Source organism: Camelus ferus, chromosome 2 (genome assembly GCF_009834535.1).
Source record: "Camelus ferus isolate YT-003-E chromosome 2, BCGSAC_Cfer_1.0, whole genome shotgun sequence".
In the NCBI taxonomy this organism is placed as follows: Eukaryota; Metazoa; Chordata; class Mammalia; order Artiodactyla; family Camelidae; genus Camelus; species Camelus ferus.
Genome location: NC_045697.1, coordinates 4,158,395 through 4,183,072, shown reverse-complemented (window position 1 = coordinate 4,183,072; position 24,678 = coordinate 4,158,395). Strand labels below are relative to the sequence as shown.

General features: G+C 51.3%; 1 protein-coding gene and 1 long non-coding RNA gene across 4 annotated transcripts in view; one reads left to right on the top strand and one right to left on the bottom strand.

Moving 5' to 3' along the window:
- The window catches only part of PPP2R2C (protein phosphatase 2 regulatory subunit Bgamma), a 131,413-nt gene extending 121,485 nt beyond the window's left edge, over window positions 1-9,928 (bottom strand). Inside the window, exon 1 of one of the 2 annotated variants that reach the window (XM_032493662.1) lies at window positions 9,699-9,928. In XM_032493662.1, coding sequence (XP_032349553.1) covers window positions 9,699-9,768 — 70 coding nt within the window. In that variant the 5' untranslated portion in view covers window positions 9,769-9,928. Of the gene's footprint in view, window positions 1-9,621 lie in introns of both variants that reach the window. The other variant, XM_032493669.1, reaches the window with a different exon arrangement.
- Window positions 9,610-15,642, top strand: LOC116667752. 2 transcript variants are annotated; one of them, XR_004324779.1, is made up of 3 exons: window positions 9,643-9,689; window positions 14,836-14,992; window positions 15,320-15,642. It is a non-coding gene; the product is annotated as an uncharacterized LOC116667752 (long non-coding RNA). The 2 variants fall into 2 exon arrangements; XR_004324782.1 differs by lacking the exon at window positions 14,836-14,992 and having other exon boundaries at window positions 9,610-9,689; window positions 15,329-15,642.
- The last annotated feature ends 9,036 nt before the right edge of the window (window positions 15,643-24,678 follow it).

Here is a 24,678-nt window from a genome sequence, read left to right as displayed (position 1 = left end):
CTACAGCAAAATCTTGAGAGCAGCTGAAAAGCAAGGGGATGGACGAGGAGCAATTCAGTATATTATTTTCTCTACTTTAGTACATATTTGAAAGTTTTCATTAAAACTTTATTGAAATTATAAAAAAAAAAAAAAAAGCCGATAATGACAATACGAGTAGCTCTCTTTTACTGAAATGTAAGCACAATGCGTACATTATTTTACTTAATACAGATGGGGAAGGTGCTTCAGGGGCTGATGAAACTGCCAAAAGCTCACAGCTGGGCCAGACCAGAGCTCAGCCCCGGCAGCCCCAGGGGTCTGGGCTGCAAGCTCTGCAGGGCATGGGGGACAGGGGACAGGAGGATGTAGGAGGCAGGCCAGCCCAGAGGAGAACCTGGGCCTGCAGTTGGAGATCCCATCCCTGCTTGGGGCAGCCGGAGCCTCTGAGAATCCTTTGTTCTGCCTCAATGTGCCATTCAGCCCGGGGTTTTGGAGGACAATGGATCCCGCTGTGCAAGGAGGCAGTGCCAGTCCTGGGCCGCACAGCGGCTCCCAGGTGGGCCTTGGTCCCCCGAGCAGGCTGGCAACTACATTCTGGGCTCAGGCAGAGGAGCTCAAACACTGTCAGGGGACAAGCACATGTCACTTTGCACATGCTATTCCTCTTGCCTGAAAGGTACTAGAATATTGCATCCTAACATGCCATCACTGTAAACCTGGGAATGCCTCTCCCTTCAGTGCCAAAGCACCTGTCCCCTGTAGAGCTAGGGCCATCCCCTCCCCAGCTACCGATGCAGTGGAGGGGATCCCTTATCCCACTGACCCACCTGGAGTGCCATCACTCACACACGGCTGTGACAGATGCAGTGCTGTGTGTCCAGCACATGCTCCGTGCCAGGCAGTCCTGGGTTCAAATCACAAGAAGCCAGGTGCAAAACCAGCACTGAATGGGCCACCGGCCCCTGCCTCGTCGGTCCGACCAGGCAACGTGGAGGTCAGGGGTGTGGGTTCTGCAAGCAGGTGGCCCACATTCAAAACCCAGCTCTGCTCCTTACTAAACCATGTGATGCTGGGCAAGTGCCCGAGCCTCAGTTTTCTCCTTGTAAAATGGGGATCACGCACACACACTGGGTTTTGTGAGGATCCCATAAGATGACGCATTTAGCATCACATCTGGCATGAGGATGTGCTCAATAAATGGTCAATTATTATAATGGCTATTATGTTTATTCTAAAATTATTTAATACTAAAGACCAGGGTCATTTTGTTGGAGGGTTGACTGGTGAGGGGTCTCTTTGTAGGACCTGGTTTAACTAACAGGACTCCCCAGGGAGCTGTGGGGCTCATGGATTCCACCAGCAACTCCAAGACTCCACCCTGCGTCAGCCCACCCTCACAGGTATCCAAGACCCTGGGAGAGGTGGCCCACGTTTCAAGGGCACAGCCTGGCTTGTGTCCACAAAATGAAACCAAGAGTGTGGGGCTCTAAAAGCAGTGCCTTTTGGGACCTGGGCAGTAAGACTGGGGAGGGGGTGTCAGGTGGGCGAGGAGCCATCCTGGAGATCAAGGACCAGAGAGAACCTCTTCTCCATGACAAAAGGGAGAACCAGGGGTGGAGACTATGAAGGCTCATGGGAAGACAGCATCACCAAGCAGAGCCCATGGGGACCAGGTGCTGAGTGGGTGTGGGTGCCCCAGAGAGGAAGGGCCCGAGAGATGCTCCCGAGCTTGTCCGGACAGCAGGGCAGTGGTTAAGGCTGGGGACCCACCCTTCTTTCTGCCAGCCCTTCTCCCCTTCACTCCCAGGACTCCTTTGGGTCTGTGACTCCAAAGCTCTCCTGTTAAGATGCTGGGTGCCCCTTGGGACCCTGGCCTCAGCTCTCTTCTCCCTTTCCTCCCTCCCCTACCTCACCCTCCCTGCCCCAGGGACGTGGGCTGCTTCTGTGCTGAGCACATAGCAGGCGCTCCAGAAGTATTTGTTGACTAAACAAATAAGTGAATGACCTTGTTCTTTACTGTTGTATGTCCAGCACCTAACATCCCCTCGGCACATAAGAGGGGTCTGTAAATGTCTGCTGAACAAAAGGGGGGAAAGTGTGCAACCTCACTGGTATTCAGATATGAATTAAAATAATTTTTTAACCTATGCTATTTGCAGAGGTCAAGCAAATTAGAATACCTAATACTTATCAGCACATGGTAAAAGAGAAACTTTCTGGAGAATAATTTGGCAATGTGTGTCAAGAACATTAAACATGTTCATAATTTTTACATAAAATTGCATTTGCAGGGCTCTCTCCGAAGAAAATTATTCCAGAGGTAGGGGGAGGGTATCTTCCCACACACATAGCATTCCTTCCCTCAGTGTTAGTTACAACATGAAAAAAAGCAACCTAATTATCTGACAACTGGGGTTGATGAGCTGAACTATGACACCTATCACAGGAAGAGTGTGCAGCCAATAAAATGATGGAATCTGGGGGCAGGGGCTGACGGAACCAGTTACACACCCCTCTTCTCTGCTAGGACTTGAGAACTCACAGGGAAGAACAAGTGGGACCTCAAAAAAAAAATCTGTCTTAATGCTAAACTTGTGGGGGTGGGGATGAGCTAGGGACCCCTACTCCACATGCCCCTCCCCTTGGGCCTGTGGGGAGAGATAGGTCTCAAGGCTGCATTCTGAAAGGAGGGAACCGTAAGCCAGTTCTTGGAAAAGCCTGCGGGGTGAGGGGCCCCACGGTGGAGACGAAGTAGGAACCTTTAATACTGTAGCTCCGCCCAACAGGGAAAAAACTGTCCAATGGGCGACACATTCTCATTCATTTCACCAATCACAAAAGCCAAGAGGGTGGGAGGCGGGGCCAAGGAGTTCCCCATCCCAGGAATTCCAGGCTTCCCCCTTCCGTGAAACAGGGCCAGCTCTAGCACTTGCGCGGCCCAGCGCAAACTGAAAATGCAGAGAAAAGAAGTCGGGAAAAGCGTCATTGAAGGTACAACAATATAAAGGGTTCTCATTTTTGCCATGCGTTGCCTCACGTATTTGCTATTTAATGCCAACTGGAAAAATGAAAAAAAAGTTTAATTTTTTGGCATTAATTTTATAGCTCATTCTATTGTGCAATTCCAGTTTTAAATACAAATAGAAGAGCACGGAAGCGGAACGCAGAATCACGAAATCCACAATTCGTCCATGGTAGCTCCTTCATGTGAACGGACCTAGTTCTTACCGGAGTGGTGGAAACACTGTGAAACCAACTCATCTGTTTTTATTTCACCTTTCGATGCTCACACATTCTAGACACACATCTCTACCCTCCGCTCAATGATGAATACGGGTTGAAGGAACAGGAACCATGGCTGTCTTATCTTTCCCTTTCTTTGGTGTCATCATTTTCAGCATCAGTGATTAGCTAGCCCAGAGATGTCACGTGAGTAACAAAGGATATGAGAGGGTTCCTTGGTCCTTGTGCTTCTTAGAATGTCACTGGCTTCTTTCCACATTCAAAACAAGTTCTGGTTCAAACGAAAGCATGGCTTCTCTGGGCTGTCAGTGTCCCTGCTTATGCAACCAGGGGCATGCTGATCGGTGCCTAAACACAAAATTCTGTGGCCTCAGGACACGTGGGAGCACAGTGACACTCAAACTGACACAAGGTAAGCATGTTATGGAAGCCTCAGCAGGAGCAGTGGAATCGCTTTTCACACGTGTCACCTCTGCCCACACGTGTGCTCCACTGTCCCGTCAGATGTCTCACAAACACGGTTCAAAGATAAAATTATTAACAGTTTCAAGACAGGGAGAGCAGAGCTTTAAACCAAGCTTGGGGTCCTTCCAAGTACAGGGCCTTCATGGGTTGCACACCCACGAAACCCGCCCTATAGCAAAGCACGGCAAAATTCTCATAACCTCATGCTTAATGAGAAAAGTACCCTCCAAAGTTGTTCATATAGATAGTTACAATTTTTATTAAAAACAGACATGGGCATTAAAAAAGACTGTAAGGAGCTACTGCAAATGGCTAAAAACACGTATCTAGAGACTGTTCTTTCCTCTTCACCTGCATTATTAATCTGCAATCCTCCCCCTTAAGCCACAGCATTTCAGGCAGCCACACTTCTGGGTCTCAAGACCTAAAACACCTCGTATAGAAACATCCCTTAGCTCTGCTGGCTTTAAGGATAAAACCCCAAAGCTGTAGCAAGTAAAAACAACCGGGAGATGATGTGGAAACATTTTATTAGCATTTAATTTCCATCTTGCAGAAAGAAAATGAGAAAACCCTACTGTGTGACTGCACCAGCCTTTAAGTGGGGATTGATACCTCAGGACGCAGGGCTGGCCTACAGGCAGTTTGGGGAAACTGATAACAACAGTAACCCTTGCCCAAGGGCGTACCTTTGGAGTCCTCATGGCCTTTGCTCCTTAGAGCTTTGTGACAACCCAGGGCAGGGAGCAATGCAGGATCCCTGAGAATCAGGAGGCGATGTGCCTTAACAGAGGACACCTATCGGTGTCCCATCGCAGCCTCCTTCCCTGCCACAACGTCTGAAACAAAGACAATGTGGGGTCATGAAACCCCAGGAAAGCACATGGAAGGGACAGTCCTAAGCAGAAGCAAAAGGAACAAAGATTTCAAAAACCAAAGGCTGCCTCTCCCACTCTCCCTCTGGGCTGGTTTAGGTCTCTGACGCATCTAACCTACCCTCTCAGCCCAACCTCCCAGGGGCGGAGATGGAGTTGGGTTACCAGCCTAAAGACAGTCCTAAGGGCTAGTCTAACTCTAACCCCTAAAGAATGGGCATTGTTATTTATGGACAATATTTATTAAGTACTGACTGTGCCCCAGGCCCTGGGCTGGGCACGATCACACACACCAAGCCATTTAATGCCACGAGTTCACTGGGAGTGCTCCATTCACGACGCACGGTGGGGAGTCCACAGAAAAGATGCGCCAGCATCAAACAACTGCACATCCCTCGTTCCAAGCGATCTAAGCAACAACCTGGAGAAGAAACTGAGGCTCAGACAGAGCTGCCCAGGATCACAGCCCCAGAGTAGACCCCACCGGAAACACAAGACTCCCGATCTTGGGATACCTCTTCTGGCTGGAAACGCCTCCTCACTGGGGCCAAGGCGGGGAAACCAAACTGCAGCTCTGACATGTGTGCATAAAAGAGATCACAGAGGATTTCTAAAACAGACAGCAAACAAATCACCACCCCTCCTGGTTTTATGTATCTCGTATTCTGGTCATGAGAGACAGGGCAGCCTTTCTGTCTTCCCAATCACCAGAAACGGCCGTGGGAGTCAGGGTGCAACTGGCTTCAAGGAGCAGAGACTTGGCTTAAAGTCTGAAACACTGAGTAAATGCAGCAGCTCATGGAACCAGAGCACAGAGATGGGGTGGATGCCAGGCCTGGTTAATCCAGGAGTCACAGATGTCACTAATGTCCCCAGTTCTCACTCATCATCTGCTCTGCCAGCAACAGTGTTGTTGCTTAAGACCTGCTCCCTCCAAACTCTAATTTGAAAAGATACCTGCACCCCAATGTTCACAGCAGCACTATTTACAACAGCCAAGACGTGGAAGCAACATAAATGTCCACTGACAGATGACTAGATAAAGAAGATGCGGTGTATACGTACAATGGAATACTACTTAGCCATAAAAAGTAAAACAATGCCATTTTCAGCAACATGGATGGATCTGGAGATTGTCATAATAAGTGGAATTAGCCAGAAAGAGAAAGAAAAATATCATATGATATCACTTACATGTGTAATCTTAGAAAATGAGACAAATGAATTTATTTACAAAACAGAAACAGACTCACAGAAAACAAACTTGTGGTTACCAGGGGAGAAGTGGGGTGGAGCGATAAATTGGGAGTCTGGTATTTGCAGATACTAACTACTGTATATAAAATAGATAAACAGCAAGTACCTACTGTATAACACAGGATATATTCAATATATTCAGGATATATTCAATATATTCAGGATATATTCAATATATTCAGTACCTTGTAATAGCCTGTAATGAAAAAGAATACGAAAAGATAGATATAGCTATAGATATAGATACATAACTGAGTCACTATGCTGTACACCAGAAATTAACACAACATTGTAAATCGACTATACGTAAATTAAAAAAAAAAAAGACTTGCTTCCTCCATGGTCTCAAGGTCACTGCCGGCAACAAAGGGGGTGTCCATGCTCCTTCACAAGAAGGGGACCAGCCTCCCACAGCTCTCTGCTTCCCACTCAACCTCCAGAAAGGACTCCTACATCCATTCTGGAACAGTCACCGGAAGCGGGATGGGATTACCCTGGTCCATCACTGCCTGCCCAGGGCAGACCCAGAGGAGGATGTGCTTGGTAAATGCTACTACATGAGGGAGGATGGATGGAGTTTGTAGATCCAGGCTAGCCTAGAAAATACCTGTTTAACTCACCCTAAAGCTGAGTCCTGGGGCTGCAGCAAGAGAACACAGTCAGGAAGAGTCCTTCCTGAAGCCACATCTGGCTCTGGAGAAAAGTTTAAGCAGAGACTCCCTGGCGTTCTCCTATCCCTGGGGTCCCATTCTCTAGGGCCTAGGTCCTTCCACCAACCTAAGAACCTCAACTGTATTGCTCCCCCCAACACCCACCCATCCCTGCAAAGTTCTCTGTGCCCATGGTGGTCTGCACCCCTGCCTAATGATCACAATAGTCCCCATTCAGCTGAGCTGAGCCAAGAGTTCAGGAAAAAAAAAAAAAAAAAAAAAGCTGCTCTAATTCATACCAAGGTGTGAATGACTAACAAAACCTAAACTGGGCACAAGATATTTAAGATTTTATAAGAGGAAACTCAAACGAGACTCCCACTGGTGAAGATGACATTTAACTTGAGACCTAAAGGATGAGAACTAAGAGAAGGAGGTGTGTGTTCCAGGCAGTGCACAAAGCCAGTGCAAATACCCTGAAAAAAATGAAAAACAGTCTGCTTAGGGAACAGGAAGTCGATCAGAGCCACTGGGGGGTTGTGAGTGCTTGTGGCCAAATGACCATGTGGAATAGGAATTTGTATACCTGGCTCTTCTGCAAATTCCCAGGATCCACTATTTGCTTGTGACATTCCTCCAGGAACAAGACTTAAATGATAACAATGCCATCTGTGCAATGCTTTCAATAAACACTGTGCCAGATACTTTCTCTATGAGCATCACCACTGACCATCCCAACAACCTTGTAAGATAAGTCACTACTTACTGTTTCTCCCTTTAAAGGGAACAAGTGAAGCTCAGGAAGATTTAGTAACTTGTCCAAGGTTGCACAGCACATGAAGAGACAGAAGCAGGATTTGAACACAAGTCTGTCTGACATCCAAATCTGTGACCTCCTCTGTGCTCCAAGCACAAAATGCAGCCAACACGCAACAGTGGGAAAGTCTGTTTCCATGCAGGGAGGCCAGCAATTTCATATAATTCTAGTAATTATTGTTACTGCTTTCTCTTCTAGACCCTGCTTTCCCTGAGGGCAGGAACCTTGGGTCTGATTCTTCTCTGCATCCCTAGGACCAGAGCTCTATGGCCTACACACACTGGCATTCAGTCTGGGATGTGGACAAAGGTCAGCCTTGGTTTCCTCAACTATAAAATGGGGTATGTGGAGCTCGTGTGAGGCCCCAGATCATGATGGGTTCTCACCATACTCGGACTGCCAGTTGACAGTTAATAGTTTCCAAGTGGTTCCTCCATCCACCCTCTCATCTGATCCACAAAGAACCCCCAAAACCTATAAGCGGGATGGGATTATTCAATCCCATTTCACAGATGGGGAAAAGAGATTCGTCTACATCACAGGGCTCCCTCCTAGAACACAGGCTGCCCAGGGGAGGACCTGTGTCCAGTCCCCAGGGCTAAAATAGTGACTGGCACACGTAAGTATTTGTTGCATGAATGAAGAATTAAAAACCATCACTTCTTACTCTGATAACTATGCATTCCTCCTCTGTTCTTCCCTTCTAAGAGCTGGTGAATGTAGGAAAGAAGGCAGGGGAGACAGGAAAAAGAAGGAATTAGGGTTTGCAACGTTCACAATGGGTCAGGCACGGTGCTTTTTACTTTAATCACAGAGCCCAGCACTCTGTCCCCTCCTCCTTAATGTAAAGATGCCAAAACAGAGGTTTCCTCCACAAAGCCAGACCAGAACGACCTGCCAAGATCCTCTCTCCCGGCAGGAGCCAGACCACTGGGGCACCTGCCAGCACCCAGCGGCCTTTCCCCTCTGCCTCTCAGCAGGCTGCCAGCAGAAAGAACACCCAGGACACATGCTGATCCTTCCTCAGCCTCTCCAAGGCAGGCGACAAAGGACCCCTTTCAGCTCCCTGGGCCCCCGGAAACCCCTAGCTCAGGGCAGAGCCCTCACCCCTCTCCACACACACATCCATCAGCAAAGCGTGACTCAGCGATTCTCCTCCGGGAGCAGAGCTGGGTAACGCCACTCCTCAGCATCTCTCCGCCCAGGTTACACACCCAGCCTCCGCTAGCTTGGGTCAGGCCTCCTGGGAGCCCTCCCGGCCCTGGCCCAGGGCTCCCCCCGGCCTCCGCAGGGCTCCGGCTACCGGCCCGGCCTTATTTCCGGCACAGCCAGGCACCAGCGCAGCGGACAGCACCCGGGAATCGAGTCACTGCCCACACAGGTTCCCTGACACAGGCTCCCACGCGCCCTAGACCCGCCGCGCGCAATGCCCAGGGCCCCTCCCACTGAGGCACCCACACTTCTGCAGCCAGCCCAGCAGCCCCTAGGGAAGATGCAGACAGTCCCTAACCCAGGAAGGTCTCCAGCACAAGTGTCCCCACCGTTGCATGCTGACACCCGGAGGCTAGCTCTCCCCATCCTCAGTGGAGGCTCCCCTCCGCCGGCCCCTGTCTGCAGCCCTTGAGCTGTCCCCACCGTTCCCTGGACAAGGTGGAGAAGAGGGACCCTTGGAAGTTACTGGCTGATAAGAGAGGGCCGCTGACCCTAGATCCCACTGTCCTCTGGGTGGGGGTGGGGTTGAGCTCCAGGGCCAATTTAGGGGGTTTCATGCAGGAGCCGTTTGGGGTAGCATGTCCCACTTTTTTGGAAAATTCTGACAGTTTAGGGCCAGCTGCTCCTGTCTCAGTTTAACTCGCCAGGAATAAAGGATCAAACCCAAGTCAGCCGCCTTCCCCCCACCCACTAGGGACCCCGTCTCTGGAGGCACAGGGAGGGGCCCAAGACAGTGAGCCTCCAGGGAACCCTGGCAATGGAATTTTTTTTTTCTTTCTGGGTCCCTCTTCGTCTGCGGGGAACGGGCAGCCTAGAAAATTCTGCGGGCTTTGGGCAGGGCTGAAATGGCCTAGGCCACTAAATTGCCCCAGAATTTCTTCACCAGATTTGCCACAGAGGTGGTCTTTTAAAAAATGAGGGCCAGGGCCGATTCAGGATGCCCTGGGCCTGGGGGCGGAAAGCTGCCTGCCAGAGGTTGGCGCGGAGGGCGCTGCCCTCTCGGATCGCTGGGCAGCGGGCAGCGGAGGCCGGCGCCCTCAGGCTCCCTCCCTCCGGGACCCGGGACGGGGTGAGGGTAGGGTGGGGCGGGGGGACACGACACACAGCGCGCGGTCCAAACCTTCGGAGGGCATTCGGTGCGACGGCATCCCCACGCCGCGGCGGGCCGGAGGGGGCCTCAGACAACACGTACGTTACCTTCAGTCACATAGCTGTGGTCCCGCAGGAAGCTGTGGTTAATTTTCCGCGTGTCCGTGTCCTCGCCCATTGAAGGCCGTGCCCGGTGCCCTGGGCATGCCCCGCCGCCGCACACCGATGCAATCCGCAGAGGTCGCGCGGGGCGCGCGGGCCATGCCGCCGCAGCCTAGCAGGGGCGCGGGCCGCCGGGGCCCCGGGGGGCGGGCATCGCGGCCTGGGGCGGCCGGGGACGGGCGGAGGGCGGCCGGGGCGGTCGCCGCGGTCAGGCGAGCGCCGCGGCGGGCAGGCGGTGGCCGCGGGTGGGGGCGGGCCGGGGCCCGGGCGCGCATCCCGGCCGGCCCGGGCGCGCTGCGTCCGTGCGCCCGGCGGCGGTGCGGCGGCGGCGGCGGCGGCCTGGTGCCGGTGCGCCTGGCTGCGGCGGCGGCGGCGGCGGCGGCGGCGGCGGCAGCGGCAGCGGCGGGAGGGGACGCGCGCGGCGCTGCGCCGACCGAGCCGGGGGCCGAGCCGGGCTGCGCGGGCTGGGGCCGCGGCCGCCGCCGCCGCCGCCGCCGCCGTAGCAGGCCCCTCCCTCGCGCCGCCCGCTCCTCCGCCCCCGCGGCCCGCGCCGCCCGCCGCGCGCCCGCCGCCCAGCACCCCGCAGGTGGGGCCGCACCCCGGCAGAGGCCGCGCCTCGGCGCTCCGGGCCTCGCGGGTGGGCACCTTCGGTGCCTAGGTGCGTCAGCTGGGGCGGAAGGAAGGCAATGGCCAGCTTGCGGGGGACACTGGCCAGCTGAGCTTTTGCGAGGCACCTTGCGTGCCCAGGTACTTCACTTACTAAAGAGACGGCCCGTGGGTGGGGTGACTAGAAAAGGGGAGGGCCGATGGGCAGCCTCGCTGGGCAGAGGGCAGCGACAAGAAGGACAGGGAAGGGAGGGGCGCGCGGCAGCTGAAGGTGGCGCATCTGGAGAATGGGAGACTTCACTGGGGCGGGTGTGGAAAGAAAAGGCAGGACAAGAGCCCCCTTCGTTGGTAGAAGAGGGTGGGTCAGACGAGTTCCCAGGGCCCTCTGGAGCGCGAAACTAGACCCGTGGGAAGAAGCTGGGGGGCCGATTTGGGGAGTATCAGCACCCTACAAACAAGGCAGAACTGTGGGTGAGGTAGCTGGCCTCCTCCAAGCAGAACTCCGTGATCTCTCCTCATGCTCACCTGTGATATTTAGAAACAGTGCTGGGTACTCTCCAAAAAACAGGCTGGAAGATGCGGGTCCCTCCTCCTGCCAGGCAGAAAAGCACCCCCTCCCTTCCCTTAGTCATTATCGCCGCCCGCCCCCCCACCCACCCACACACACACACAGTGCCTCACACAGAGCAGGCATTCAAAAACTATTTGTTCCCTCTTTTGGCGAGCTGCCACCTCCTCCAGGCTGACCCCTTGCCTGGAACTGAGTGCCCTGCAGGGAGCACATACCCCAGTGGGGGCCTCAGAGGTGTTGGAGTGGGTATGGATCAACTTCCACTGCTGCCACGCCCCCCCCCATACCACCCCAAGCAGGCCTTCCTAGATGCTCAGCAAAACCTGTTTGGAAAGAGAGAAGGGTAACCACGGCTAAAGAGGCTTCTGGGCTAAGGAGACGGGGGTTCAAGCCCCAGGTGGGAGGTGAGGCTGGTCTCCCCTAGCCCCGCAATTCTGTGACACTCTACTCCTCTCAACTGGCTTTTTGGGGACTCCAGCCAGTTCCCCAAACTGCAGTGGAGGCAGGAGAGTCCAGTCGGGGCTGGGGCAGAAGGATGGGGCTATGGGAAAGACTGGGAAAGGTGGAAGCCGCCCAAGGTTTCTTGCTAGTGGGCGGGAGGCCGACTCTGGGGCCAGAGCTGGGTTCTCATCCTGCAGACACGCCCAGGACGGGCCCCTGAGCAGGAGCACAAGGTGCTCTCCCAGCACCGTGCAGGTCATAATGGAAAGGGCAGGACCCAGGAGGGGCCTGGGGCTCTGTCAGTGCCACCACCTGGTTGCTCAGTGGCCAGGAAGGTCCCCAACCTGTCCCAGCCTCAGCTTTCTCACAGTGGTCCACCTCACAGCACAGGTGTGCAAGTCCAGTGCAAAGACCAGGTAAATGCAGGGACCCTCAGGATGTGAAGGAGGCTGACATCCACGTCCTTTCTCACCCATCTTGGTCTGCTCAAGTGCCCTGCACCTCACACCAGAACCCAGCACCCCACTTCTGTCCATTTCCCTGTTCACCTCTCTCACTCATTGTAGCAGAATGGCTACAGCATCAGACGCTGGAAGATGGACAGACTGGGCTTGAGTCCTGACAGCTCAGGGGCCCCAGGCAAGCACAACCTTGCCTGTTAGATGGACATAATCACAAGGACATAATCACAAGGTGTGGCCAGTTCATCCTTAGCAGGGGCCTGCCTCAAGGTTGCTCTAGAATGTTAGCATCATCATGCTGAGCATCTCCTCTGAGATCTTGTGGAGACCCCCCTCACCCCATTCTCCCCAACTGTCAATCCTGCTGGAACACCCACCCTGTCTTCCAGGATGCCCTGGATCACAGTAAATGAGCCTTACCCTGGCCAAACACAGTGATCCTTTCATCAGCCTCCAAACCAGCCTCCAAGCCAGGCTGGGGACCCTGGAGTTGGTGGCCTTCAACCTCGCAGGACCGCAAGGCTGGACCCCTCTGCATGACCCCCCCCCACACACACACACATGCAGTCTCCTCTGACTCCCTCAGGGCTCCTCCGCACTGTCCCCTCCATTCTCCTGAAGCACCCACATCAGAACCAAGTCCCCCACTCAACCTCCTGCTCTCTCCCCTGTTCACCCCACTGAATCTCATGCCATCCACTGCTTCCTCTTTCTGTATCTGCCTGGGTCCCTGTCCCTTGGCACAAGGCTGAGCTTCCAATCCTGCCTCTCTGTCTTCCTGACTCCAGCCTCTCTCTCTGTATAGACTCATCCCTGTTCTTTCATTCATTCATGACAAATGTGGGTTGGGCACCTACTATGTGCAGGCACATATCCAGCACATGGGTAATGAGAACAAAACAGATGGAACTCTCTACTCCCGTGGGGGTGACCTATTAGTGGAGTGAGATCAACGTGATGATGTGAATATGTAACATGGAGGTCCTGACGAGTGAGAAGAGAAAGTGGGTGCAGGGATGGAGATGGAAGGGGGAGTCTATTTTATGAAGGGTGAGTGGAGAGGACCTCTCTGAGGGTGAAATTGGTCAACATCACTTTTGGCACTCCCCTTGGCAAAACCTGCTCAGATCTTTTCCACGTTTAAAAAAACAGTTCTGACTCTGCGTCCCCTGCCAGCTGCCAGCCCTGTGCTGTGCTCTCTTCTTCACAACAGGATGCCAAAAACACATCCACATTCACCAACTCCTCTTCCCCATCCCCCACTCACTGCTGGAGCCCTCCGCCAACCTGGCTTCTCACCAGCCCACCGTGCCTCCCAAAAAAGACACTTCCGGTCTCAGCCGTGTTGAGAGTGACTTTCCTGTGCCTGGAACCAATGGACGAGCTGCAGGCCTCCTTCCTTAGCTGACCTCTCGGCAGCTTCCTCCCTGTGGGTCACCCCACCCTCCTCCCCTCTGCTTCGGTGACCCTGCCTTCTCATACCGTAATTGTGCTAGTTGGGAGCTTTCTGTAAATAGAATTGTAGAGCATGAATGTTTTTATATCTAGTTTCTTTTGCTCAGCGTTGTGTTTCTGTGGTCCACTCATTACATATATGCAGCTATAGTTGGTTCATTTTTCACTGTTGTATAGTATTCCGTTGTACAAGTACACTGCAATGCACTGGAATGTACAAATACTTCTAGTGATGGGCACTTAGCTTGTTTTCATTTGGAGGTTATTATGAATAAAGGTCTGTCTCAGCATCATGTGGACTTACTTCCGTTGGGCACATGCACTCATCAGGGGATTGCCAGATGTTGGGGTGTGTGTACTTGGAGATTTAGTAACTGATACCAGAGTTTACCAAAGAGATAGTTTAAGAGAGTTCCTGTTGCTCCACAACCTCGTCAAACAAGGTATTCCTGTTGTTTGTGACTTTAGCCACTCACCACCTCCAACACTGCACTGGACATCCTCTCCTGAAACCGAGACTGCCCCTCCTCCTCCTTCGCACTCAGGGTGAGCTGGAATCATCCTTGACCCCTCACGCTCAAGCCCTCACAGCCTGTCTATCTTCCAGTCCTGTGACTTGCTCTCAGAGTTCTCAAATCCTCCCCCTCCTCTTGCCAGCCTCACCGCCCCGCTGACATTCAGGGGCTCCCCCTCTCTCCTATGGACTGAAATCTGACCATTCACTTTCCTGCTTAAAATGTTTCAAGGCTTCCAGGTGCTAAAATCGAAATTCTGAAGTCTTAGCAATATGGCCCCAAACTGCATCTCTAGCCAATTCCCTCTATGTAGTTGGACCTCTGCAATTTTCTGAGCAAGACAGGCCCCTGCAAGACTGCATTTGCACATGCTTGTCCCCTGCCTAGCATGCTATTCCAGCATCCAATTTTCTTCATTTGGAATCAGCTTAAATTGTCCTGATGAGTGATTACTCTAAGAAGCATCTGTCATTCATTGAATGGCCACGGGGAAGTCTTAGTGCTGACCTCACATACCCGGCTTCTCGCCTATCCTCCTATCCCGTGGGATAGATTTGTACTTCCCAGCGCTTTAAAAATTAGGCACAGTCATAAGACTTGCTTTGGGCAGTGAATTGTGCAGAAGTGACTGGTGTCTCTTAGTCAGATCTTTAAGAGCCTGAGTGTGGCTTGCCAGATTCTCCCCTCCCCACCCCCATGACTTTGGGTCTTGAAAAAAAACATCTGTTAAAGTAAAGCATCTATTAGCCATGGTCCCTGAATGACTACAAGGAGCAGGGACCCCACTAGAAGTGCAGTGTGAGTGGAAATAAACACATGCTGCATCTGGTCACTGAGATTTGTAGGTTGGTTGTTACTGCAGCAAAACCTCTCCTATACGCTACATCTCTGCATATCACTTCACGTGTGTTATCTCATTCTATCCTCAAAACACGAGGACTCTGTCTCAGCCAGAATGGACTAGGTTTTATTACAGCAATGGATGACCCTTCAAAATGCAGTGACTTACAGAATTGATTTCTCCCTCATGCCAGATGCCCATCACAAGTTGGCTGCAGCTCTGATCCTTGTCATCTTTACTCTGGGAGCCAGGCTGATGGAGCAGCCCTAAATTTGGGCGTTGCTGGGGTCATGGCAGAGGCAAAAGAGAGATGGGGGCATGAGCTCACTCTTAGAGCTTCAGTGGCCCAAGTAAGTTGCATAACCACCCCTCAAGTACAAAGGGCAGGGAGGGACACTATAGGTCACATGGTCCTGTGATCTCAATGGCACATGTAAGTACACTTCTCTCCCAAGGCGGGGCCACAGATATTTTGCACAATAACACAGTCTACTAAAGTATTCATTTTATAAGTGAAAAAAACAGGTACCAAGTCACTTCCCAAGTTACTCAGCTAGTAAGTGGCAGAGCTGAGATTTACCAGGTCTGTGTGAATCCAAAGCTTGTCCAGTCAGCCCATACCAGCTGTTACTAATGTAACTACCTCTCTGTCCCCTTTCCCCTCTGTGACCACCGAGGTCCCACAGGGAGTTCCAGGGTGGTCTCCTAGTTCTTCTCATCACTGTCAACCATCTGCTTTACCTGGGGAGGCTTCCTGAAGCAGTGCCAGGATGAATCTCTTCTCCAGTGAAATGCTAGACAAAGCCCAGCCTGCCCACCCCTCGCCTAGGTCATTGTGCTTCTGGATGGAGACTATCTAAGGCGGCGGAGATGTGCTAAGGCCCAACAAATGGCGATGACAGCAGAGAAGGACCCAGAGCCATCATCCAGCCCCAACTCACAAGTTAACTGATTTTTCTGCCAAAAAGTAACACTTATGATGTAAAATGTGCAAATAAAAGAAAATAAAAAAAGCTCTTGTCTTAAATCCAAACATTATTACCAAAAACCTTTTGGAGTATCTCATGCCAGGGTCTTTCAAGGCAGAGTTTTGATTTCACACAATCATGACCATACCTTTTTTTTTTTTGTATTGTATTTATTTTAATGAAATAGTTCAAATAAATGGAGACTATAGTGTATTATTATAACCCCTCAACCTTTTGAAGATTGATTCAAAAGCAATCGACATTAAGATTCTGACATATTTGCTTCAGATCTTTTAATTTAATAAATAAAAATCAGAGGTATATTGAAGTTCCTGTCCATCCCTTCCTCGTCCTAACCTTCCATTTCTCTCTCCAGAGGCAAACACTGTTCCCACATTTACATTTTTTCTCATCCACGTTCTATCTTTTAATGCATATACATGCCTTGTATCATTTCACTTAATTTTAAAATGTATACAAACATTGTCATGTTGATTGCACCATATTGCAAATTGCGTTTTTTCCTCCATAAGCCTTACTTTTTCAGCTCTACCTGGTTTCTTCGTTGATCTTAAATGCTGGGAGAAAACACTCAGTGGTGTGTGGGAGCCTGCCCCAGGTTCCTTTTTGCAGGAGCTGATTGCGTGTGTCTCTTCCTGACTCTGTGTTCAGTGATGGCACGATGGCAGCTAGAAGTCTGCCATGATGGGACTATTCATAGCCCAGAAGTCAGCAAATGCCGCACATTCAGGCTTTCCCCCGCAGACAGTAGGTTGTTAAACATTTACAAGCATACTGGTGACTACAATTAATTTATTATTTCTCCCACCCCCTCCATCCACCTTGACGAATATTTAGGTTGTTTCCCGTTTGTTGGGATTTCAAACAACACTGCAGTGAGTGATTGTACCTAGTCCCTCCCACCCAAGTGTGCAGGTTTCCTAGGAGGGACACCTGGAGGCTGGGTCGTGGTGTGTGTATTTAACTTTCTACATGTTACCACGTCAAGAAGCAATTTGCACTCTTACGGCGGAGTATCGGATTCTGAGTAAAACCTGGAACTGACATAAGTGCACTCGGGCTGGCAGCTGAGCTGACAGATGATGATTGTTGACTTTGCATTTCCTGATCACTGGTGAGGCTGAGAATCTCTGTTTCCTTCTCTAAGAGTTGCTCGTTCTTCCCTTTGCCCCTTTTGGCCTTTTCTTACTGTTTTCTTATGTAATTTGGGTCCATCCTTTATCTGTTTACGTGTGTTGCAAACATGCTCTTCTAATGTGTTGCTTTTCTCTTAATTTTGTTTATGACACTTTTTTTCCTACAAAAGTTGCTAATTTTGATGTAGTGGAATTTATCAATATTTTCTTTTAAGTATTTTGCCTTTTGTGTCTTGTTTGATAAATACTTCTCTATCTCCTGGGTTATAAATGTTTTTCCTTTGTACATTGTAGCCCATCTAGAGTGTAATGTTCTGTTTGGGGTCAGGCATGGATCTAATTAAATACCTTTTCCTTAAGAAGAACCTAGTTTCCAAATCACTTCTTCACTAGTCCATCTTTCTCCCACTGATTATAATGCCAGTTCTCTTCTGCACCAAGTTCCCGTAAAGGTGTGGGTGCATTTCTGGACTCTGTTCTGTTCCATTGGCTTTTTCATCTGGCCCATGTGCCTTGGATATTATAGTTTTATAATAAGTCAGTTTCAAGTAGATCAAATGGCACCAGCCTTTGCTTTTCTTCAAAGTTGTTTTGACTTTTCTTGAACCTTTGCTTTTCAGTATAAATCTTCAGTTTATCAGATTCCATTAAACACCCCTCTGTCATTTTCACTGAAACTGCAAAGAACTGATAAATTTAACGTGGGGATTATGCTCCACTTCTGCTGCTGAATTGTCCCGTCCATGGGCATGGTCTATCTCTGTATTTATTCAGATATTCTTTCATGTTCTTCAGTTAAGTGTTGTAGTTTTTTCCTAACGATGCTAGCAAACATTTATGTGTTAATGTGTGCTGCCTGCTGTTCTAAATGCTCTGTGTTTAACTCAGTTAATCTTCCCAACTTCCAGGAGCGACAGATGTTATGATTGTCTCCCTTTTACAAATGAGGAAACTGGGGCAGGGAGTAGTCAAGTAATTTACATAAGCCACTCAGCAGCAGGGCTGTGACGTGGAACCAGCCATTCTAGGTTGGAGGCTCCACTCTGACCCTCGCTGCTGCAGTGCCTCCGTATAGGGCATGCACATCTGTCCTAAGATTTAATCTTAAGTGTCCTGCAGATTTCACTGCTTTTGTGAATGAGGTTTGCCTCCTCTTATGTGTTCTAACTGGTATTGCTGCTCGGGAGAAATGCTGTTGGCTTTACTGTGCTGTCCTGTATCCAGCAGTTTTGTTGAAGTGTCACATGGTTCCAAATATTTTGAGAGCAGATTCTGTTGGATTTTCCATATAGACAATCATGTCTGCGATTAAAGACCATTTGGGCTTTTTCTTGCCATTCGTTCCCCATTTTCTGTCTGGTCCAGTTAGTTCCAGTATGGGGTAGAGTTGAGTATCAGTGGTGACCGAAAGCATGCATCTTTGTCTTTAGTCTAGCGATGCTTTGAAAGTTCCACCATGAAAAATGATGTTTGCTGTTGGGTTTTGATAGATGCCCTTTCTCCCCCTCCCTAGTTTTCTGGGAGAGTTTGTCAAGAATGAGTGTCAACACTTGTCTAATGTGGGTGTTTTTGGTTTAGCTAATTGCTTTGTTTTGCTGTATCTAATGATATGACCATTTTGCTTTTTACCTTTAATCTATTGGAGTGAGTGAATTAAATTAATAGTTTATCTTTAAACCATTCTTATACTCCCAGAGCAGACCTAACATATGCATACGTATATGTAAAGCCAGATTTGTTTTGCTAATATTTTTATTTGAGTTTTTGAATCTATGTTTAGAAGTCAGATTGGCTAACAGTTTTCTTGTAGTTTTCTAGGTTCCAAGCCTCTCCCCATGCTTAAAAAGGGGCACTGCTCTATCTAAAATTGCAGCCTTAGCCTCAATGTTTCATACCCCCTGCCCTGCTTTACTTCTGTCTCTGTAGTGATTATCACTAATATACATATATTTTACCAACTAGTCTTCGTGTTATTGGCTTCTCTCACTACAGTGTCAGCTCCACGGGGCAGGGACCCTTGCTTGTGTGGTCACTGCTGTGTGCGCCCCCAGTGCCTGGCAGGCAGCAGGGGCTCCTGCAGTAATTGTTGGATGAATTAATGAATGAATGGATGACTGGGGAAGCCTATCAGCAACTCAGGGGGCCAGCCCCTCCCCTTCCCTCCCACACGGTGCCTCCCATAGAGGGCGGGGCAGCGTTTCCGCCCTGGGGAGGCGGTGCAGGGCCGGCTTGGGTGAGTGTCTCGGTGGGTCAAGCCAGGGGCCATACTGCGCTACAGGACCACCCCAAGTATCCCTCAGGGAACCAGAAAGGCAAGTCCAGTGGGGCTGTTGGAACCCTGAGGGCCTTGGAGAGCCAAGGAAGAGGGGGACTGCTTCATACCGGAGGGCAGCTGGGCCGGTCCTGGAGCAGAGCCTGGAGAGGGGGCACCACTGCCGTGGCCGGGCTCTACCTGCTGGCCTTGCTGCAGGGCCTGAGAACTGCTGTCCTCGAGGGCCCCACAGTGGTGCCAGGGATGACAGGCAGTGTTAATCAGCACTCTCGGGTTGCAAGCGACAGAGAGCCAGTCCAAACTGGCTTAGTGAAAGGGCAGCACAAACCCAAGCCTCAGAAAGCGGGCCCCGCCTGGAGACACGTGGAATCCTGGGGCTTGAACTGCTTTGGACCCGGGCTGCCTCTCCTCTGTTTCCCCCTGGGGGTCTCGAGTGGCCTCATCCCCTGCCCCTCCCCCTTTGCTGCAGGTGGACTTCTCTGGATGTGGGGAGACCACGGCCAGCAGCAGGTTGGGAGTCACATCTCACAGCATCTTGGCTGGAGCAGGAGCGCCCCTCCCGACTCACTGCAGTCACAAACCCCAGCCTGGTCACCTGCCCACCCCTAGGCCAGGCCTTGCAGCCAGGCAGGTCCCATCTTTGGCCTGCCCAGGGCCATGGTGCTTAAGAATGAGACTGAGGCTAGAAAAGATGCCATGAGAGCCTCAGCCCGCCTCTGGTCTAGCCACAGCTCAGTGGACTGTCGCCCAGGACCCAGGTCACCCAGCACTCTGGCGTCCTGCTGCGTTCTGCTCCTGGGCCTCCACCTTCGCCGCTGGGTCTTGAGCCCACGCAGCCTGGAGTGCGGGGTGTTAGTGCCACTTGGGGACGCCCTCCGCTAATTTGGAAGGAGAGTTCCTGGAGAGTTGCTGCTACCCCTCCCTTTCAGGGATCAGCTCTGGAATCTTCTGTTCACATCTCAGTGGATTGGAGTCCCCTTTCCCTACAGCAGGGACCAGTGACGCACACTTGGTTCCCCTCCCAAATAAACTGCCTGCACCCACGTGCTTTCCAGGCTCTGATTTCCAGGAACCCACACTCAGCCACACTGGGACAGGGCCCCATGGAGGTGGGGGAATCTGCAGCAGGGACATGAGGAACAGGACGGCCCTCGGCAGCATGGGCCTCAGGTCTGGAACTGGAGTTTGTGGTCAGGATCCTGACCCAGGGAGACTGGCTGGAGAGGAGCTCCGAGTGGTCACTGAGCCTGGGGCACTGGATAAGGCACTCAGGCCCAGGGAGCCACAGGGGTGGCCAGTCCCACAACTGGAGGCACTCACAGCTGTCCCTGTGGCATGTGATGAGCACCTACTGTGTGCCAGGCACAGAGCAAGGTGCTTCACTGGCACCTGGCCAGGTGAGTGTCGTGGGACCCCGTCTGCAGCTGAGAGTGGACTATCCATGCAGCTGTGAGTGTCCGGGCTGATGTGAGGTCTCACTCTCCCCTGAGTCCTCTGCTGGCTTCTTCCCTTTCTCTGCTCCCAAATCAAATATCCCCTCCTCAGATAGGCCTTCCTTGATGTGACCTCATTGGAAATGGCAACTCTATCTCTCTAATCCTTTTCCCTGCTTCATTTTTTGCTGCTCCAGCACTTGGCTTTATGTGATAACCTAGAATATTATCATTTCCTTGTTTGTCTGTTCACTCTCCATCTGTGTCTCTAGAATACACACTTCACAAGCACAGGGCCTCCCAGCCAAAACAGCACTAGGCCATGGTAGGTGCTCAACAATTTCTGAGGGTGTGAATGAATGAATGAATAATAAATGAACAAATGTAGAGTTGATTCTCTTTCTACTTCCCCACAGCCACTGTGCTTGGGTGCCAAGTTCTACACATTCACCCTAGTCCCCCCTCCAAGCAGAGACTGAGGAGGCTGTGAGTCAGCAGAGGCCCCGCCAACAGGCTGAGACCCCAGAATGCACATCCCAGCTCCTTGGAGCCCCTGCAGTTCCGTCCTCCAGCCCCGCTGCCTCCGGGCCCCCCAGGAAGCCCTGTGCTGAGGGTGGGTGTGGGGGGATCTTTAGGGGTCCAGTACGGGGTGAGGTCTCCTCCCCACCGAAAGGTGGCTACCACTGTACCAAGTGAGGAGGGCAATGATGGGACAGAGCCTGGCTCTCCAGGACCAGACCAGCACCCGCCACCTGAGGGTGGCGTCCTGGAGCAGCAAGACACACATGGGCCTGCAAAGAGGTGTGTGTTGGAGACACTCAGCCTGCAGTGGGCGTTCCTCCCAGCTCAGCGCCCACTGCCCCATACACCACTCGTCTCTCTCAGAGGCCTCCCTGCACATGCGCACCCTCCCTACCTGCTCCCTCTCTCCCCCTCCCCTTCCTTCCCATTCATTTGTCCAGTAGCCACTTGCTGAGTGAGCTCTGGGGACAAAGTGTAAATCATCCTGGGGACAGGCCCTGAAGGGCCCAAGGCCCAGAGTAAGGACCTGAAACACAAGAGGGGGGCGGTTCAGGGGCTGTGGGGGGCACCAAATGTAAGGTGTACAGATGGGGTCAGCAAAAGCTTCAGGAGGAGGGAACATCTGAGATGCGCCTTGAAGAATAAGTAGGAGTTTGTTGGGGGGCAAAGGCAGAGAAGGAGCTGGCAGGTGGAAGCCCGGACCCGGGCTCGGCCACTCATCAGCTGTTCGACCTCCTGCCAGCCCTTCCCCAGGGGCTCAGCCTGCTCGTCCACAAACTCCGTAAGTGAGTCCCACACCTCTCACGTGCACAACACCCCAGCACAGGACCCAGCACAGAACGGCCCAGTGAACTGCAGTTTTCCCTCCCCACCAAGTGCCTCTCTCTTCCCACCAGGACGGGCTCCCAGTGGCCTGAGGACCCTACATGATCTGCTTCCCTTTCCCCACTCCTCCCCTCTCACTCTACCCAAGCCACACTGGCCTCCCTGCTGTTTCTCCAGCCTGCCTCAGGGCCTTTGCACCTGATGGATTATCCCTCTGCCTGGATTGTTCTTCCCTTATCTCCAAGGCTTAGTGCCTCACTTCCTTGAAGACTTTGCTCAAACATCATTTTCTCAGCAAGGTGCATCAGGAGTCCCCTATTTACAATTGCGACCAGCTCCCCATCCCTCAGACACTCACCCCTATTCTTGGCCCCCTTTACTTGACTTTGCTTTTTCTTTCTTCTTTTTAATGCAAAATATACTTTGCTTGTTAAGCATGACTATTATTTCGTGTCTGCCCCGCCGACTCCAAAAGTCAGCTTCACGAAGTGGGGGACTTCTGTCTCATTCACTCCTGACCCCCAGCAAGGTGCACAGAGGTACCAGGATGTGCTCAGCAAGAGAATGGTGCTGTTGAGAAGCCGGAGTTATTTGTAACATAAATGAAGACAATTAATCCTGACCATCCAGATTACACACTTCATACGTTCTGCACATGAGCGGTGCTGGGTTAGAAATCAGACATGCACTAAATCGATTTACTGCGAAAGAAAAGATAAATTCACGCTGGTGTCTTTCTGAAGGAGAAGCCATGTCAGGAGCTGACTCTCCACCCTTGCCGCTGAATACACTCATGAAGGATTGCAAACGCAGAGAGGTGGACACCCTTGGCTTTGCTCTAATTGCTTCTAACAGTTCCCGGTGCTCTGGGCTGCGTTGACACCCTCCCCCAGCCCCAGCCCGATTAATGGCTTTTCTTTGGTCAGGAGCCACAGCTCCTTTAAAATCACAGCAGCTTTAAAATCATACCCACCTCAGTGTACTCTGTTACCTAGCAACAGCCATAAATCAACAGAACATGCTGGAACGTTAAAGCAAACTTGCTGGCTGTTGGATGCTTTGGCCTTTTTTAACCCAAACATGCTCATTTGCTCCCATGCCATTCTGCACCCACTTTTTCACCACCTGGCTTTGTAGAGCATCTGGGTTTGTACATTTTTAAACTATCTTATGGCCCATCTCATTTTGCAGCAGGAATCTTTTGTGCTTTCTCTGCTGTCTGGCCAGTGCCCAGGAAAGGGACCAGGCCTGTCCATCCAGCCTGCCTGCCTCCATTTCAACCCTGCATCCAGGGAACCTGGGTCAGCCCTGTGGAGTGTCTGGACATGCAGGACCTCAGTCCTTACCTCAGGTCCTCAAAGAGCCTGTTGTCATAGTACCCTGGGTGGGTCAATGTACATGTGAAGTCCCTCCCCTGGGTTTCCTCACACTGGAACCCATCTTGCGTTCACTCACTCATCTGTTTAATCATTCAGTCATTCAACAAACAGTTACAGAGCTCCTCCTTCATGCCAGGCCCCTACAGGCAGAGAGGAATAAGGCCTGGGCCCAGCCTTCAAAGATCTCACATTCCACTGGGGAGGAGCTGGCCAGAACACAGCAATGCAGAAGCAGCACCATCCCCCAGGCTGAGGCCAGACTCAGTGAAGATGTTCGGGCTACCAGAGGCAACAAGACAAACCCAATCCTGAACGTGAGATGCTTGCAGCCCACGGAGCGGACAGTGTGGTGAGTGGCACTGTGCACTGAAATACACAAGGTGCACAAGGTGCGCTGTAGAAGGGCACGTGACCAGGCAGGCCGGCCCCCCGACCCCCTTCACGGAGGAGGGCCCGTCTGCACCGAGTCCGAAGGAGCCGGAAGGCATCAGCTGGGGCTCCAGGCACAGGAATCAGGGCAGCAGGGTATAGCTGGCCCTTCCTGGAGAAATGAAACAGCACCAGTGCAAAGGCAAGCTGACATACAGCGGAGGGTGTTCGTGAGCACCAGAAATAGGAATAGAGCAGCTAGTTACTTATTTTTAGAATAAAAATGAATTTAGGAGGAGAACCCATCAGCAAGACTCATCATAGAGCTACGATCCTTATGGCATGTGACGTCGGTGCAGGAGCAGACAGTTAGGTCGATGGAGCAGCATAGAATCCAGCAGGGCAGGGAGTGTCAGGAGACCAGAGGTTCCGCGGAGCGGGCGCTATAGAGCAGTGGGAAGGGGAAGACCTGTCACTAGTGATGCTGGAAGAGTTGTTCTCCCTTTGGAAAAAATTTAATTTAGATTCCTACCTCAAACCCCACACAAAAATCAATTCTGATCAAATCAAAGACTTAAATGTGAAAAGCATTTGGCACTTGAAATTTTATAAGACATTACAGAAGACTATCCTTCTGACCCTGGAAGTGAGATGAAATGTCTTAAGTCAAAAGAGGAAGACAATCTTCTACAATAAATCAAGAACTTAAGATACCATAAACAAAATGAAAAGACAAGCCTCATGTAGGGAGAATGCATCCACCACATATGAAATGAACAAGTGATTAACACAGAAAATGTACAGAGAGCTTCCAAATGTCAACAAGAAGTCAGTGAACTCAATAAAAACATTTGTCCAAAACAGGTATCTCCTGGAAGAGCTCATGAGAAGGGTCTGGAAACATGAAAAGCTCTCCAGGGAAAATATTAATTACATTAAATTCATGTGCAAGACCACGGACACCCACTAGATTGGCAAAATCTAGAAAGTCTGTAAACGCGCAGAGATGGCTGGGTCTTCCACTGCTGGGGAGGGTGGATTCAGAACAGTGTCCCGTCAGTAAAGCTGATGACCCGACAGCCCAAGCCCAGCAATCTCTTTCTAGCCAATA